Raw genomic sequence first — 14,767 nt, 5'->3', positions numbered from 1 at the left:
TGGGGAAACTGGGGAACTCGAGTGCCTGAGCTGAATAACAAAAGCCAAAGAAAACTTCACAATAATGAATCAGTCTTTAAACACAAGGGTATGTTCCATTGAAGTGGCATCAGACTGTGTGTACAGTAAAATTTGTTATTGAAAATGCTCAAGCTTTTCCATACTTGTTCAATGCAGTATCATTTCACATGCAAGGGCATCATGGACACAAAGTTCATCTGCTGAGCAGACAGCTGTAAAAACACAGAACATTAACACTTTAAAGAGTGCACTTCTCACTGACTTCCTTAGTCACAAGCATCACCTAACAGTAAACTCAGAACTGAGGGGGAGAGAGACCTCACATACATCTTGAAATGCTTTATACAGAATTCTTTTCAGCATTTCTCTGTTTAATCGGTTTCTCTGTCTGCATGACTCCTACACAGAGCACCAGAGGAGCGAGACCATTATAAAAGGAGGGAAAAATATTTCAGTAAACCACAAAGTAAACTAGAGGGCAGCTGGAGAAATACAGAGAACCCAGTCAGCTAAAAAACAAAGCTAGAAGCCTTAGCAAGCTGCTCCTGTGCACTAGGAAAAAGCTTCCCAAGAGTTACACAAGTTTTCTAAAAGCAAATACTCTGGACAATATAAATTGTCCTTTAAAACATCTGTTATTAAAGCTAAGGCTTAAGATTCAACATTATGACAATACATTGTTACAAAGCAAGTGGGAACGCTCACAGTTGGCCCCTTTGCTTCATGAGAGGGTGGTGAGGCGGGGGAAGTGTTGACTTCCACAAAGCCCGACTGGTATGTCAGCAACAGGGACACCAGTGTCTGCAGGTAGCCCAAATGATGCTAAAATACCTGAGATGGGGGGCACAGACTGCTCACTGCTCAGGGATGGATGCACAGGTTGCCAGACCTGGAGTCTGGAGGAACGGGTTCAGAAATCACCTTTTTTTTCTTTTTTCTTTCTTTTTTTTTTTTTTTTTTTTTTTTAAATAATTTTTTTCTGTCCTCTCTAGTGCTTCCTAAAGTTGTCCTAATGAACAGTTTGTTCCTGCAGGACTTGGGATAACTGGTAGTGCCCTAGTATTTCCTTTTCTCTTCCCAGCTCTTATTATTACTGTGCATTTTATCATTTACTGTGGGAAGCAGGTTTTCCCACTGGGAAAACAACCCTTGGCTTTGGCTGTGGTGTTCTCTAGAGCAGAAGTTCTGTAGATGCCTCTGGACTGTATGTTCTTCACGACTGCTTGAACCCAGAAGCTTAGACTCAGTGGATGGTCCTTTGCACTCCTTCGTTTCTAGGAGGGACAGAGAACTCAGATGCGTTGTCCCACCATGACCAGGTAAAAAGCAGAGCCAACATACCTGAAGATAGGTGACATCTGATTCAATACCAAGGTAACAAAACCAACATTACAGGATCTGAAGAACTGGAGAAGCTATCCATTCATTTCCATGCACAGCTGCAGTGATCATCACACCACATGCAATATTGTGGAGTTAACAGAAAATTCATTGTCTTGAGTGATGTGGAAGTCATTACAATTTTCTGTTTCAGCTAGACACCATTAATGTTTATTGTTACTGGACAAGTTAATTCATCCTTCCTTTTTTAAAGCAATTGAGCAAATTAGTGCCTTTTTTATTCTGTCTGATTCATTAAGTGAAATTATAAGTTTCAATGTAATTAGGAAATTTAAGACTGAGAAAACGACACTCCATTTGCCTTAAATAGACGGGAAGAGTTCATTTCCAGCAGTCGGTTCAGGACGAGCAATGATGGCCCCGAACGTGAAACAACGGTGCCACCTGCAGACTGCCTCAAACCCTGGAAAATAGGAACAAAATGGGAACTGCATTCGAGAGGCGAGACCAGCTATACAGCAGAGCAAGGGATCAGCTAATGTAAGTTTGCAATCAAACAAAAACAATAGCACATTTGATAATAGTGCAACATTGTAGACCCCAGATGATTTAAAATAAATGCTTCTGATGTACAAAACGTTTAAGAAATATGAAATCTGCTATCATTTTGAAGAAATACCAGTTTATAATTTCTAACATATAATCTAAAATTCCTTATGAAATACACTAAAAAATCCTGCCTGACCAATTTGGTGGACTTCTATGATGGGGCTACAGAACTGATGGACAGCGGTAGAGCAGCTGACGTCATCTACCTGGGACTTATGCAAAGCATTTGACACTGTCCCACATGACATCCTTGTCTCTAAATTGGAGAGACATCAATTTGATGGGTGGACCACTCGGTAGATAAAGAACTGGCTGGATGGCCGCACGCAAAGAGTCAATGGCTCGATGTCCGGCTGGAGACCACTAACGAGTGGTGTCCCTCAGGGATCGGTGTTGGGACCGATCTTGTTCAACATCTTTGTCGGTGACATGGACAGTGGGATTGAGTGCGCCCTCAGCAAGTTTGCCGATGACACCAAGCTGTGTGGTTTGGTTGATATGCTGGGGGGAAGGGATGCCATCCAGAGGGACCTCGACACACTTGTGAGGTGGGCTGATGCCAACCTTCGGAAGTTTAACCATGCCAAGTGCAAGGTCCTATACCTAGGTCAGAGCAATCCCAGGCACAGCTACAGGTTGGGCAGAGAAGAGATTCAGAGTAGCCCTGTGGAGAAGGACTTGGGGGTGTTGGTCAATGAGAAAATGAACATGAGCCGGCTTCAGTGTGCGCTCGCAGCCCAGAAAGCCAACCGTATCCTGGGCTGCATCAAAAGGAGCATGACCAGCACATTGAAGGAGGTGATCCTGCCCCTCTACTCTGCTCTTGTGAGACCCCACTTGGAGTATTGTGTGCAGTTCTGGTGTCCTCAACATCAAAAGGACATGGAACTGTTGGAACAAGTCCAGAGGAGGGCCACGAGGAGGATCAGGGGACTGGAGCACCTCCTGTATGAGGTGAGAAAGTTGGGGCTGTTCAGCCTGGAGAAGAGAAGGCTGCGTGGAGACCTCATAGCAGCCTTCCAGTATCTGAAGGGGGGCTATAGGGATGCTGGGGATGGACTGTTCATCAGGGACTGTAGTGACAGGACAAGGGGTAACGGGTTCATACTTAAACAGGGGAAGCTTAGATTTGGATATAAGGAAGAAATTCTTTACTGTGAGGGTGGTGAGGCACTGGAATGGTTGTGAATGCTCCATCCCTGGTGCTGTTCAGGGTTGGTGACATGGTTTAGTGTGAGGTGTCCCTACCCATGGCAGGGGGGCTGGAACTAAATGATCTTAAGGTCCTTTCCAAACCCTAACTATTTTATGATTCTATAAAATATTTTTCATATGTGTAAGTGAAAACTAGGTATCTTTGGGTTTTATACTTGCACATCACAGCTGAGGTAAGAGATGTGTCCTCTAAGTTTGAGATGAGAGGGCAAGAGAATACGAGAGAGTCATAGCCATACAGGAAGCTTTCAGGAATCTTGTTCTCAGTACTTTCAAAGTCCTACTCTTCTAAAAGAAATACTGCCATTGTAGTGCTGCTATGACTCGCTTTTCCACGAGTTCTCTTGTTGAAATCAAAAATAGGCTCTGACTAATGCACTGACACCACCACTGTGATGACTAAGGCTCACGACTACTCTGAGACATGGCTCTAAAACATATGACTCTGCATATTCCAGCAAGCACATGTTGCTGGGTACAAAACCACCAACTCACCCGCCAACTGGTCTGAGTTCATTTGAAGCCACATCACCCCTCTGAGAAAGGAGGTACACCGGGCAGCAGCATGGAGCTCCCATGTTCCTGCAAGCAGCTGTTGACGGCTGCCCACAGGGAGGAGAAGGCCAGGAGGCCTCAGGTGTGCCCCAAAAGTGTTTTCTCAGGAAGCTTCCCTTCCTGGTTGCACAACTCTGAATGTGTAGCTCTGGGGACAGCCAGCAGGAGGCTGCATGCCCTCTCCTCCCTCAAGATGGGCCATACTTCCCTCAGCCATATGTCACCGAAATCCAGGAAATAAACTCTCCAACGAGGATGACAGGTTAGAAACTGACATTACTGCAGTACTAGGTGCATGGGGGATTGCTCCACGTATCATGCACACCAAGACAAGTTTACAGCTTATACATATTCATTATATACACATTCATCATAATTCTGTGAAATACCCACCCAGTTACTCATGCGTAATTTGGGTGGATAAGACTATGCCTCAGGAGTTGCGAATTTTGAGGAGTGATCTCTGGGGGTCATGGTGGTCATCTAGGAACAAATAAGCCCACTCATTTTATCCTTTTATGGAAATCTGTTAGTTAAAGATTGGAGTGCGTTATTAGTCCTGCCAATTAACTACATGTTCTTCTTTGGTCTAATTTACAACCCTGAGTTGTTTTCTTCCGCAGCCGCTTGCCTATTTCTTAGGCCTTACCAACAGGAGGAAGGCCTACATTGGTTTGAGAGAATATATCTGGTCCTCTTGTTGCATGCCTTCCTTGAGAACTTTTATAGCCTTATCTATGTAAGTCTATATACAGTGAAATACTCATTTAAGAATCCTTGCAGCCCTAAGTCTTTACATAGACTGAAACACTAATTTAATTCGTTATCGCATACATCCCCAAAAGCCCTACCTGCCCCGATACGCCATACTTCCCCCACTCACATTCACCCAGCCCTACATACCAACTGCACCCCGTCAGCCACCATCTCCTCAGCCACACTCCCACCGCACCCGCTGCCGGGCACGCTTTCTCACCCTCCACCCCTCCTCACACCCACTAAGGTGACAAAGCCCATGTCCTCAAGCAGCTTTTGAACACAGGTTTGAACACCGGGGAGGAAACACCGAGCAGCAACAACTGCACTGAAACCGCAAGACCGGCGAAAAACAATCCCCTCCTCAGCCGCCGCGTAAAGATGGCACCCGCCTGACGTCACGAGCAGCCGACAGCGCCCCCGCCCCGCCCCGCCCCGGAGAGGCCGCCCGTAGCCCTGCCCCCACGAGGCGCCGTTCCACCGGGGTGGCCCAACGAGTGCCTGACGCCGCCGCGCTCCGATCCAGCCAGTCCCACTGGGACGTGCTGGCGCCCTCTTGCACACCCCGCCTGACCGGCGCGTTGTCGCTGGGCTGCTGTGGCGCTTCCTCCGGCACGCGGTCAGGCGCTAAGGGGCAGCCGCGGGGGCCTGAGGCGGCGATCGGGCGCGGCGACGGATCGAGCGGCCGCTGGCCGGGGCGTCTCGGCTAAGGAGCTGGTGAGCGGCTGGGGCTGCCGAGATGCCGCTCTTCGCACCCAACCCCTTCGAGCAGGACGTAGGTAAGCGAGCGGGATGGTGGGACACGGGGAGGCCGGGCGGCGGCTTTGCGCGGCTGTGCGCAGGGCCGGTGCCTGGGAACGGCGGCCTCCTTCCGCCACCCGCGGCGGGCCCTGAGCTCCTCAGGGAGGAAGAGTAATGACGGCCCGCGGTGGATGCCGTGGTTCCAGGCGTGTTTGGTGAGCAGCCGGGCCCCGGGACACTGGCAGTCCCGCCGCCAAGCTTCGGGGTAAAACCCATGTTCTGTTTGTGACAGGATCCGGCTGTCCTGCAGCTCCGGGCCGCCGTCCTGGTCTGCCTTGCCCGCGTGCCTTCTCGGCTTTCCGACGGAGTTATGTGGCCGGTCGGCTGCTCTAGCGCGGCGGCCTCGGGCTTTGCCCGGTCCCGCTTGCGCTCCTCATTTAAGGGAAGTTTTTGTGGCCCGTCGTGCAGTGACTGGTAAAGTTCTACAGCTTTTACATCATGTCTTTGAGATGTCTTGTTACCTTCTGCCTTCCACATCATGTGTCTCGGTTTGCTTAGTTCCAGTAGAGTGAAGTGGCATGTTAAGCTTGTTGTTTTGATGTAGAACTATCGGGAGTGAAAGCCAACTCTATTAATATCACTAGGATCCGATTTTTATGCGTGTTTCAGTACCTAATACCAAGGCGTTGTCTAGAGGCTTTTCTGGGGACATTAAGTTAAGCCCGAGCTGACGTTTCTTTCCATTACAAAACCATGAAGCAACTTGGGCTGGAATTGATGCCATCGCCAGGGTGAAGATGATGACTCAGTTGTTTCAGTTTGTGGCTCTGCTTGTCTTGTGCTTTCTTGACCATCAAAGTTGATCTGTGTGTTGCTTTGATTTTTTTTTTTTTTTTTAATTATTTTAAACAGTGCCTATTCTGAATGGAAGCACTGGAAAAAAAAGTGATTCAGTGAAACTAGATCCAGAGTCAGATTTGCATTTCTTGTTCCACTGGAATTTTAGGTTAAAGAAGAATTCACCATTCTTGGGATTTTTGTCAAAGCTGGAGGGGGAGATGTATATATATGGAAGAGGTTGTTGTGATTGCACGTATTAACACACCGTCTCTTTTTTTGTTGAATGTAAATTGCACTGGTTTCTTAATGTGTCCTCAAAGTTTGTGTAATAAAAGCATTCCTTTATTTCCTCACAAACCATCGTGTTGACCTATGGCTGAATTGAAAGCAGAAACTTGCCAGACCAGCTAAGCAGAGTTATTCTGGATACTTTATGAAGTTTTATGTGTGTTTTGCCAGACTTACCTTTCACGTGGCTGTAACGTATTTACACAAATTAAGATTTTTTTTGAACTGGGGACTCTCACAGCTGTGCAGAAGCCTTTGGCAAACCCAAATGCTTGAAGAGCATCAAGACTGTAGTACTTCAGAAGTGGCTGTCTGCTCACTTGCAGTTTCTTAAATTCTGCATTACATACACTGACTGTAACCGTCTGCACTTATTACAATTAAACAAGTGCAATGGAATGGGAACTGTGCAATTAGTGAAGGTAAATCGTACAGTCCCTTGCCAGAAAAAACTGTTTGCCATTGGAAGCAGTTTCAAAACTTTTTTTTTTTTTTTAATTCCACTGTAAATGAAACCACCCAGAATACAAACTCATCAGGTGTGGATGGTCTGTACTTTAACTTGCTGTGTTTATGTGAGTGGTTTTTCATTCCTTTAATATGCACCTGTCAGCATTGAACTTGTTACATTTTGTTTTCTTTTTAATTTAAAAAAATAAGGTACATACCAAGAAAACAGTTAAGCCCAACTGGTGGCCTGATGCTACTGGAAAGGACAGATCCTTTTTCCATGGCCCCATCCTCCCAGGTTTCTTTGTTTTAGGTTTTTGTAGTTTTGTTTTTGTTTTCTACTATTGAGCTGATTCAGCTTTTTTTGCTGGAAAACTGATTTACCAAAAGAAAGCATTTATCTGGTGAGTTTGATCACCTATGCAGGTGATGAAAGCTTGGTGACATGAATCAGCTCAGCAAAGGCTGTGAAAAATGGGAGTGAAATAGAGGAGCAAGACACCCCTGCAAAGGTTGATAGGAAGAGTGGGGCCTGGCTTTTGTTAGCAGCAAGCAGTAGGGTTGATCCAGTACTCTCTTCAGACCACATTTCTAGTGCTGCTCTTTTCTCAGGCACCTCTAGAAAATATAGGTAAACACATTTCTGCTTTGCCATAGCTGGTTTTGCTTCTTTGATTCTAAACCCATATGTTTTCTCTTCAGCTGAGCTGTGCAGAGCCTTAGTTCCTTGGCATCTGCTTTGATGTCTTTGTATTATAGATGCGGTGCTGCAAGATTAACCTATGGAATAGTGTTTTAAAGGAGTGTGGTTTCTTCCATCTGTTTTTCATGTTAAGAGCATACTGCAGAACTTCAGTTCTTCAAACTGTTAGAAGCTTTTTGATTTCCTGTCTAAATCTATTAATAGTTAGTTCATGTGCACTTGCTGTTTTCCCAGCTTTGTCCTTCATCTTAAATAACCTTCATCTCTTAAGTAGCTGCTCCTTCAGTAGACAACAAGCCTATTCCCTTTCATCTTTTGTTTAGTTAGCCTTCTTTCCTAAGATTGTTGGCGGGATCCAGGGAGTAGGAAGTGCTTTCATGTGTAGTTTGACTGGCATCCAGAATTGTACACCATACCATGGATTGCTGATAACGTGTATGATAGTGTTTCATGTTTCCTTGTGCTTTGCTGAAATGTTTACCTGGTGTGTTTCATTCTGCGTTCATATTTGCCTTTTTGTGGCTGCTTTACCTTGGTGACTTTACTTTGTGCTAGAACTTTGCATGCTGGTCATTCTCCTCTTGTTTCCAACTGCTGAGCATTTAGGTTTCTAGAAGAATCTTTTATTGACTCTGTGAATTTGCAGTTTGTTCTCCTGTTCTATTTTTCTGCCTAAGGTAGTCATCAGGGGTTTACATTTCCTGTTATATTTTAGCCTTTCCTTTTATTGATGGTACCTTCCAACTTTGCACTAGCATCTTCATAAGACCCTTATCCTTCTGTTAGTGTCAGCCGGCTTATATTAATACTGATTTCAAAACTGTTTTTTGAGGCATCTGGGGAGTAAACTCTCCCACCCTCTGTTTCTCTGCAGCTTGAACAGACAACTGATATTAGGTGAGTCTTTGATAAGGTGTCCTTGCCTAGAAGAGTGGTTGCTTTCTGTTGCAATGCACCATGTTTCCCCTCAATTTTTCACTCTGTAAAAACTATTGTCTTCAGCATCTGAAGTAAAGTCTTGCAAACATTTGAAGATGAGATAATTGGGATTTTCCTTCAGTGTTTCTTCTTTTCTTGAAATGTAGGAACAATATATTCCAGTCTTAAGTCTATAGCTTTAACTTGATTTGCCTGATTAAAATTCCTAAATTCTGAGCCTGCAATTTTATGGCATTTCTGTACCAGTTTTTGAGATTATTACTGGTGTGTTCCCCTAACCCTGCCTTGATTTTTTTTTTTTTTTTTTTTTTTTTTTTTACAATATGATGGGCTCACTTTTGTTTCTATGAGGATATTTTTTGCATTTGACACTGTCCCACATGACATCCTTGTCTCTAAATTGGAGAGACATCAATTTGATGGGTGGACCACTCGGTGGATAAAGAACTGGCTGGATGGCAGCACTCAAAGAGTTGTGGTCAATGGCTCAGTGTCCAACTGGAGACCACTAACGAGTGGTGTCCCTCAGGGATCGGTGTTGGGACCAGTCTTGTTCAACATCTTTGTCGGTGACATGGACAGTGGGATTGAGTGCGCCCTCAGCAAGTTTGCCGATGACACCAAGCTGTGTGGTTTGGTTGATATGCTGGAGGGAAGGGATGCCATCCAGAGGGACCTCGACACACTTGTGAGGTGGGCTGATGCCAACTTTATGAAGTTTAACCATGACAAGTGCAAGGTCCTACACCTGGGTTGGAGCAATCCCAGGAACAGCTACAGGTTGGGCAGAGAAGAGATTCAGAGTAGCCCTGCGGAGAAGGACTTGGGGGTGTTGGTCGATGAGAAAATGAACATGAGGCAGCTTCAGTGTGCGCTCGCAGCCCAGAAAGCCAACCGTATCCTGGGCTGCATCAAAAGGAGTGTGACCAGCAGGTTGAAGGAGGTGATCCTGCCCCTCTACTCTGCTTTTGTGAGACCCCACTTGGAGTATTGTGTGCAGTTCTGGTGTCCTCAACATAAAAAGGACATGGAACTGTTGGAACAAGTCCAGAGGAGGGCCACGAGGATGATCAGGGGACTGGAGCACCTCCCGTACGAAGATAGGCTGAGAAAGTTGGGGCTGTTCAGCCTGCAGAAGAGAAAGCTGCGTGGAGACCTCATAGCAGCTTTCCAGTATCTGAAGGGGGCCTATAAGGATGCTGGGGATGGACTCTTCATCAGGGACTGTAGTGACAGGACAAGGGGTAACGGGTTCAAACTTAAACAGGGGAAGTTTAGGTTGGATATAAGGAGGAAGTTCTTTACTGTGAGGGTGGTGAGGCACTGGAATGGGTTGCCCAGGGAGGTTGTGAATGCTCCATCCTTGGTGGTGTTCAAGGCCAGGTTGGATGAGGCCTTGGGTGACATGGTTTAGCGTGAGGTGTCCCTGCCCATGGCAGGGGGGTTGGAACTAGATGATCTTAAGGTCCTTTCCAACCCTAGCTATTCTATGATTCTATGATTCTATGATTTTGTTATATGGTATGACTGTTGGTAGCTTTCATTTTGGTGCTTTCTGGGCTCTAGGGTAAAGGTTTCTGTTAATCCCTCCCTAGTCTATTTAATATTTTTCTTATAGTTTGCAGATTGTCTGATAAATGGAATTGTTTGTTTATCAGGTTATTGGCAAATTGACTCAATGAAACAAAATGTCAGGCTTGCTTTTTAAGCAAAAATTGTATCTAATAAAGCGTTCTCAGTGAACTGGATTTGCATTGCAAAAGTTGTTCTAGATTGTAATACTTGTTCATTACGAGTAGGATCATTATGAGTAGGGTTGGCTTTTCAGGAAGGACCAAGTGGACCATGCAGTGTTTCTGGAAATGCAAGTCATATGATTGCAGTTCCATCATGTCTATAATCACTAATAAAATCAAAATTGGAATTTTCTAATTTAGCTATACAAAGGCAAGGCAAAAAAGAAAAATAATATAAAGATGTGTGGGATTAAATTTGTTTTCATCCATGTAGTTCTGCTTCAGCTTTTGAACAACAGCAGTCTGGTGTAGGGTGGTGTGGGTTTTTTTGTTGGTGTTGGTTTTTTGTTTGGTTTTGTGGTTTTTTTGTTTGTTTTTTTTTTTTGTTTTTCTTTGGGTTTTTGTTTTTCTATTTTCACTTTCCATCTCTGAACACTGTTTTTGCAAACTTAGAATGGCTTTGTGTAGATGTTGAAATGTTTATGTGCAGACAAGATTTTATTTCACATTGCTTCAGGTCAAATCAGTCCCTGGAAAATTTTGTTTCAGTGATAGTGGTCTTTGGTGAATGCTGTATCAAATTGGAAAGTTTTTTTTGTGCTAAATCAGTGCTTGGGTGCTTGTTTTCCTTGTTTCTAGCATAAAAATTGACCCAGGTGGAAAATAATTGTTGCTTTCTAGTATTTTATGTTTTTTTAACAGACATGTTATCTGACACTGTTGGCAAGCCTGGCTCCAGGGAATTCGGGACTGAGATAACATATTTTGCAAGTTTGAAGGTTTGAAGTGTTAGGCAGTGTAGAGGTAGAGCTATTATCAGACCAGGATGGCTGACTTTGCTGTGTCAGTGTCAAGTGCTAACACTGTGTGTTGAACAGGATACAGATTTCCAGCAGAAGCAGTCAGTGAGAGATCTATGTTGTGTAACAGTGTGGTGTACTTTTGGTATTACTCAAAAGTGTTATGTTGGTTAATTTGCCTGAGATTTCCAGAGAACTTTTGGGGTGTTTGTATCATGTTTGGGAAATCCTGGGGGCTGTGAGGTTCTTGCATTCTTGCAGTTTCCTTTTTACCCCCCTTTTCAAGTTCACAAAGGTATTTTAAGATTACCCTGGTTGCTCTTGCTGTTTTCTTTGCTTCTTGCCATTGTGAATATAGATTCGAATATATCCACAGAGTTCTCGTTGTCATATTGAAAATGGGGTATGTTGCTTTTTGTATTTGTAAACCTGAGGGAACAGTGCTGGGTGTGCGATGCTGAAATCGCAGCAGACCTCAAGAGAAGCTGCAGAGTATGGAGGCTGTGAGCTTTGTGTGGTGTTTCCAGGCCTGTAAGAGTGAACATGTGGTAGCATACTTAATGACAAATGCAGATCTGTGACACTTTGACATTATGCCAGGATCCTTAGAGGCTGAGGACTTGGTGTTTGAAAAGATGTAAACAGTGAGGCTTTTGAGTATTGCTATATGTTGTCCAGTTGCTCTCCTCATAGTATTTTTCCCCTCCCCTTGTCTTTTGGTCTTATTTCTTATGTAGTACTCACCCTTTGTGGAAAAAGGCAAAAAAGAACTAATGCAGTTCAGCTGGAAAGGCCAGCATTCCGCTCATCTTTCGGATGTTATGTGGTAGAGGGCCAGTCCTGAAAAACTTGACTTTAGCGTGCAGGGATAAAACATTACCTTCTTCTCTGGAATGGCTGGTGACAGTGTTTTGAGGCAGTAGCTTGACAAGCATTTCTTATTTTGGCAGTAATATCAGTAAGCAGTTCCTATCCTCTTCCCAGATGCTCATTTTAGTGCTATCTCCTCTTTTATGTTGGCATAGTTTTTTTGTGCAGCTGCATGGCAAATCAGATCAGGGAACTGATCCAATTAAAAATTTTTAATTGTGGTTTTAATTCTTTGGTGGTTTTTAAAAATAAACCAAGCAGTGATAAAAAGAAGCATATTTTGCTTTTATCGTTATTTCTGTAAAAGTAAGCTCGAGTCTGGTGTTCTTTCATTGGAAGACTACAGAGTGTAAGTCATAGCTGTTTTGTTTTGGTTTTTTTTTTTTTAAGTTGATATTCTGTCAGCGCTGAATGTCCTGGAAAATACATCTTCCCTTATCTGTTTCTTCTGATCAAAGTCCATGTCTTGGCATCTATGAAGTAATTATACTTCAAGATGATTCTTCAGCTGGAGCTCATGTTAAGCTGGAAACCAGATGCTGTTAAATTTGTCATGCTAACAGGGAAGAAAACCTCAAAAGTTGTGAGAGTTTGCTGTAGGGCAGCCTTGTTATTCTCACCGGGACCACATCTGCTCCTAGAAACAGCACGCAGATAGAAGAGGGGAGGGAGTTTGCATTTGACATGCCTCCGTGCATGAACGTGCTGGCTGGGGAGAGGAGGAGAAGCAAGGAGCCATGAGTAAGAAGGGCTGTGTCTTGGTGGCTATGCTGTTCTCCAATGTATACAAGGTATGGTGTTGAAAACTTCACAGTGAAGCCTGGTACACATTAAGCTTTCCTATTGACAGTGCAAGAATTGATCAGAATAGATGGAACATCTGTCATGATGGTCAAAGCTGATTTTGATTTTCCCCTAAGTGTTCCTTAGATGTATTTTGTGGATACAATTATGTTTGGGTTGTGGGGTTGTTTTTTTTTTTTAATAACTTCTCCAAAAGTAAACTATTTGATGTGTTTTCCACTTTAAAAGGAGAGTAGTGAAGGGAAAGAGAAGGGAGTGTAGGAAGAAAAAAGTTTGGAGGTCTGGCTTTGGGGGTTTGGAGCAAATGAAATGAGAAACGGAGCTGACGTGAATGATGATACCTGTCTTTAGGCTTGCTTTCCTTGCTGTGCCCACACGTATGGAAGCACTCCAGTGTCTCAGATAAGCTTGTACCCTCCTTAATCAGTGGGCATTGCTGAGAGCTGGAGGAGCCTAAGTACAGCATTGGTTGTTGCTGTTTGTGCCGTTTTATGGTTCTGAAGGCTCAAAACACAACCTCAGTTTTTCATATCTTTTTGTTGACCTACTGTTTCTTACAATTTACTCCCTCTCTGTTCATGGAAGAGGGAGATTTGCAGAAAGAGACACCTCTAAAATATTCCAGGAATTTCAGAGGGGAGACAGGTTTCAAATCAGTGAAAGCCTGCAGTGAAATGCCTGAAGCCAGGCAGTGCCATTAAATAACATGCCCAGTCTGTTTTATAGACATCCGTGCTATTTGTCATTGGAGGGCTGGCTTTATACACACAACTGATGGCTCCTGTCATTTGATGAGATGGATCAAGTTGACTGACAAGTTTTGATGGGAGGATTCATACCACTGAGATAGAGACTTGCAAGGCGATGCTTTAAAGAAGCATTTTTAACAGGCTGAAGTTGTGTGCACTAAGCATTGTGTTATGCTGTTCTCCTTTGATTGTTCAGTACTTGGGGTTCACACGTCCAGGAAACATGCATAAGTCAAACATTAAAAGTGTTTAAAATTGCAGGCACTTGTTTATCTCCAAGAAGAAGCAATTAATTTTTTAGTGTCCTAAAAATGCTGATATACTTAAAAGAAAGTTTAACAATGATGTCTTTTGTGGGTAAGTTTTTGAGGTTTGTGCTGTGGGAACAATAGTTCACAATATTTGCACCATTTGTGCTTTCAGCAAAATACTGGCTTCCTGTAAGTAGTTAGTCTACCCTATGGAGATAATCTATGTCCAAAATTACGAATTTCCATTCTTCCTTCTTGATCTGCTTTTACCTCTATAACAAAAGGTTCCAGGGGCACTGTTGGCTGGTATGCTTGCGGTTTCTTTATGGAAGGCATTCTGATGAGCTAGCCCTGAGTATCATTGCAGCTTTAACAGCAAAGCTAAGTAGTAAAGCAGATTATCAGAGATGCTTAATTGCATATATGAAATTGAGTTTATTCTGTGGTAATAATATTGCTGTCAGCAAACCTTGTCATTTTGGAACAGCTGCTGTCTCAGAACACCATCACATTAGTAGTGAGTGACCATTATGTTCTGCTGTAATCTTCTAAATAGCCTTTAAAATACTCTGTCCCAAAGGGACTTAGAGGCCTCTCTTACCAAAGTAAGTAGAAGTACTGATTGTGATATTGCCATGACTATAAATTGCATTTTGATAGGATTAATATATAACATAAGAATCTAAATTCACCTCTATTTGAATTTAGTTAAAATATTCAATTGACAGCTTAAAATTAAATCCTAAGGTAGCACATGCAATGTGCAAAATATTTAATTTGCTCTTTATAAGCTATTTTAATAGAACTGCTGTATTTATTTGTGATTAAATTAACTTGACTCTGAAAAACTTAAAGCACAAGTAAAACTAAGCCTTATCATTTAATACTTAGAATTCTATGCTGCAAATATTAATTAGAGATACATTATTTTAATAGAGCAGTCTGGTTTTTGTTGCCCCTCTCTTTTTTTTTTTTTTTTTTTATTAAGCCTTCCATGGCATTTATTTTTCTCAACACTTGCTTTGGTGTTCAGATTTCCTGAAAAATCTGGTAGAAAAATGTTACTTTAATAAGTGTGTTGAATGAGGAGATGACTTTC

General features: G+C 43.3%; 1 protein-coding gene across 4 annotated transcripts in view; it reads left to right on the top strand.

The window, feature by feature from the left end:
- Positions 1-4,992: 4,992 nt before the first annotated feature.
- STAM2 (signal transducing adaptor molecule 2) overlaps positions 4,993-14,767 on the top strand; it is a 28,683-nt gene continuing 18,908 nt past the window's right edge. The window contains exons 1-2 of one of the 4 annotated variants that reach the window (XM_080620959.1): positions 4,993-5,276; positions 5,531-5,712. Coding sequence is in view for 1 of the 4 variants with exons in the window: in XM_080620958.1 (XP_080477084.1) it covers positions 5,237-5,276 (40 nt within the window). In the remaining 3 variants the exon portion in view is untranslated. Of the gene's footprint in view, positions 5,277-5,530; positions 5,713-9,692; positions 12,656-14,767 lie in introns of those variants that run through there. The other 3 variants (XM_080620960.1, XM_080620958.1, XM_080620961.1) reach the window with 3 other exon arrangements.

The sequence above is a fragment of the Psittacula echo genome (assembly GCF_963264785.1).
Source record: "Psittacula echo genome assembly, chromosome: 6".
NCBI classification, from domain to species: domain Eukaryota; kingdom Metazoa; phylum Chordata; class Aves; order Psittaciformes; family Psittacidae; genus Psittacula; species Psittacula echo.
This window is presented reverse-complemented; position numbering and strand designations above follow the sequence as displayed.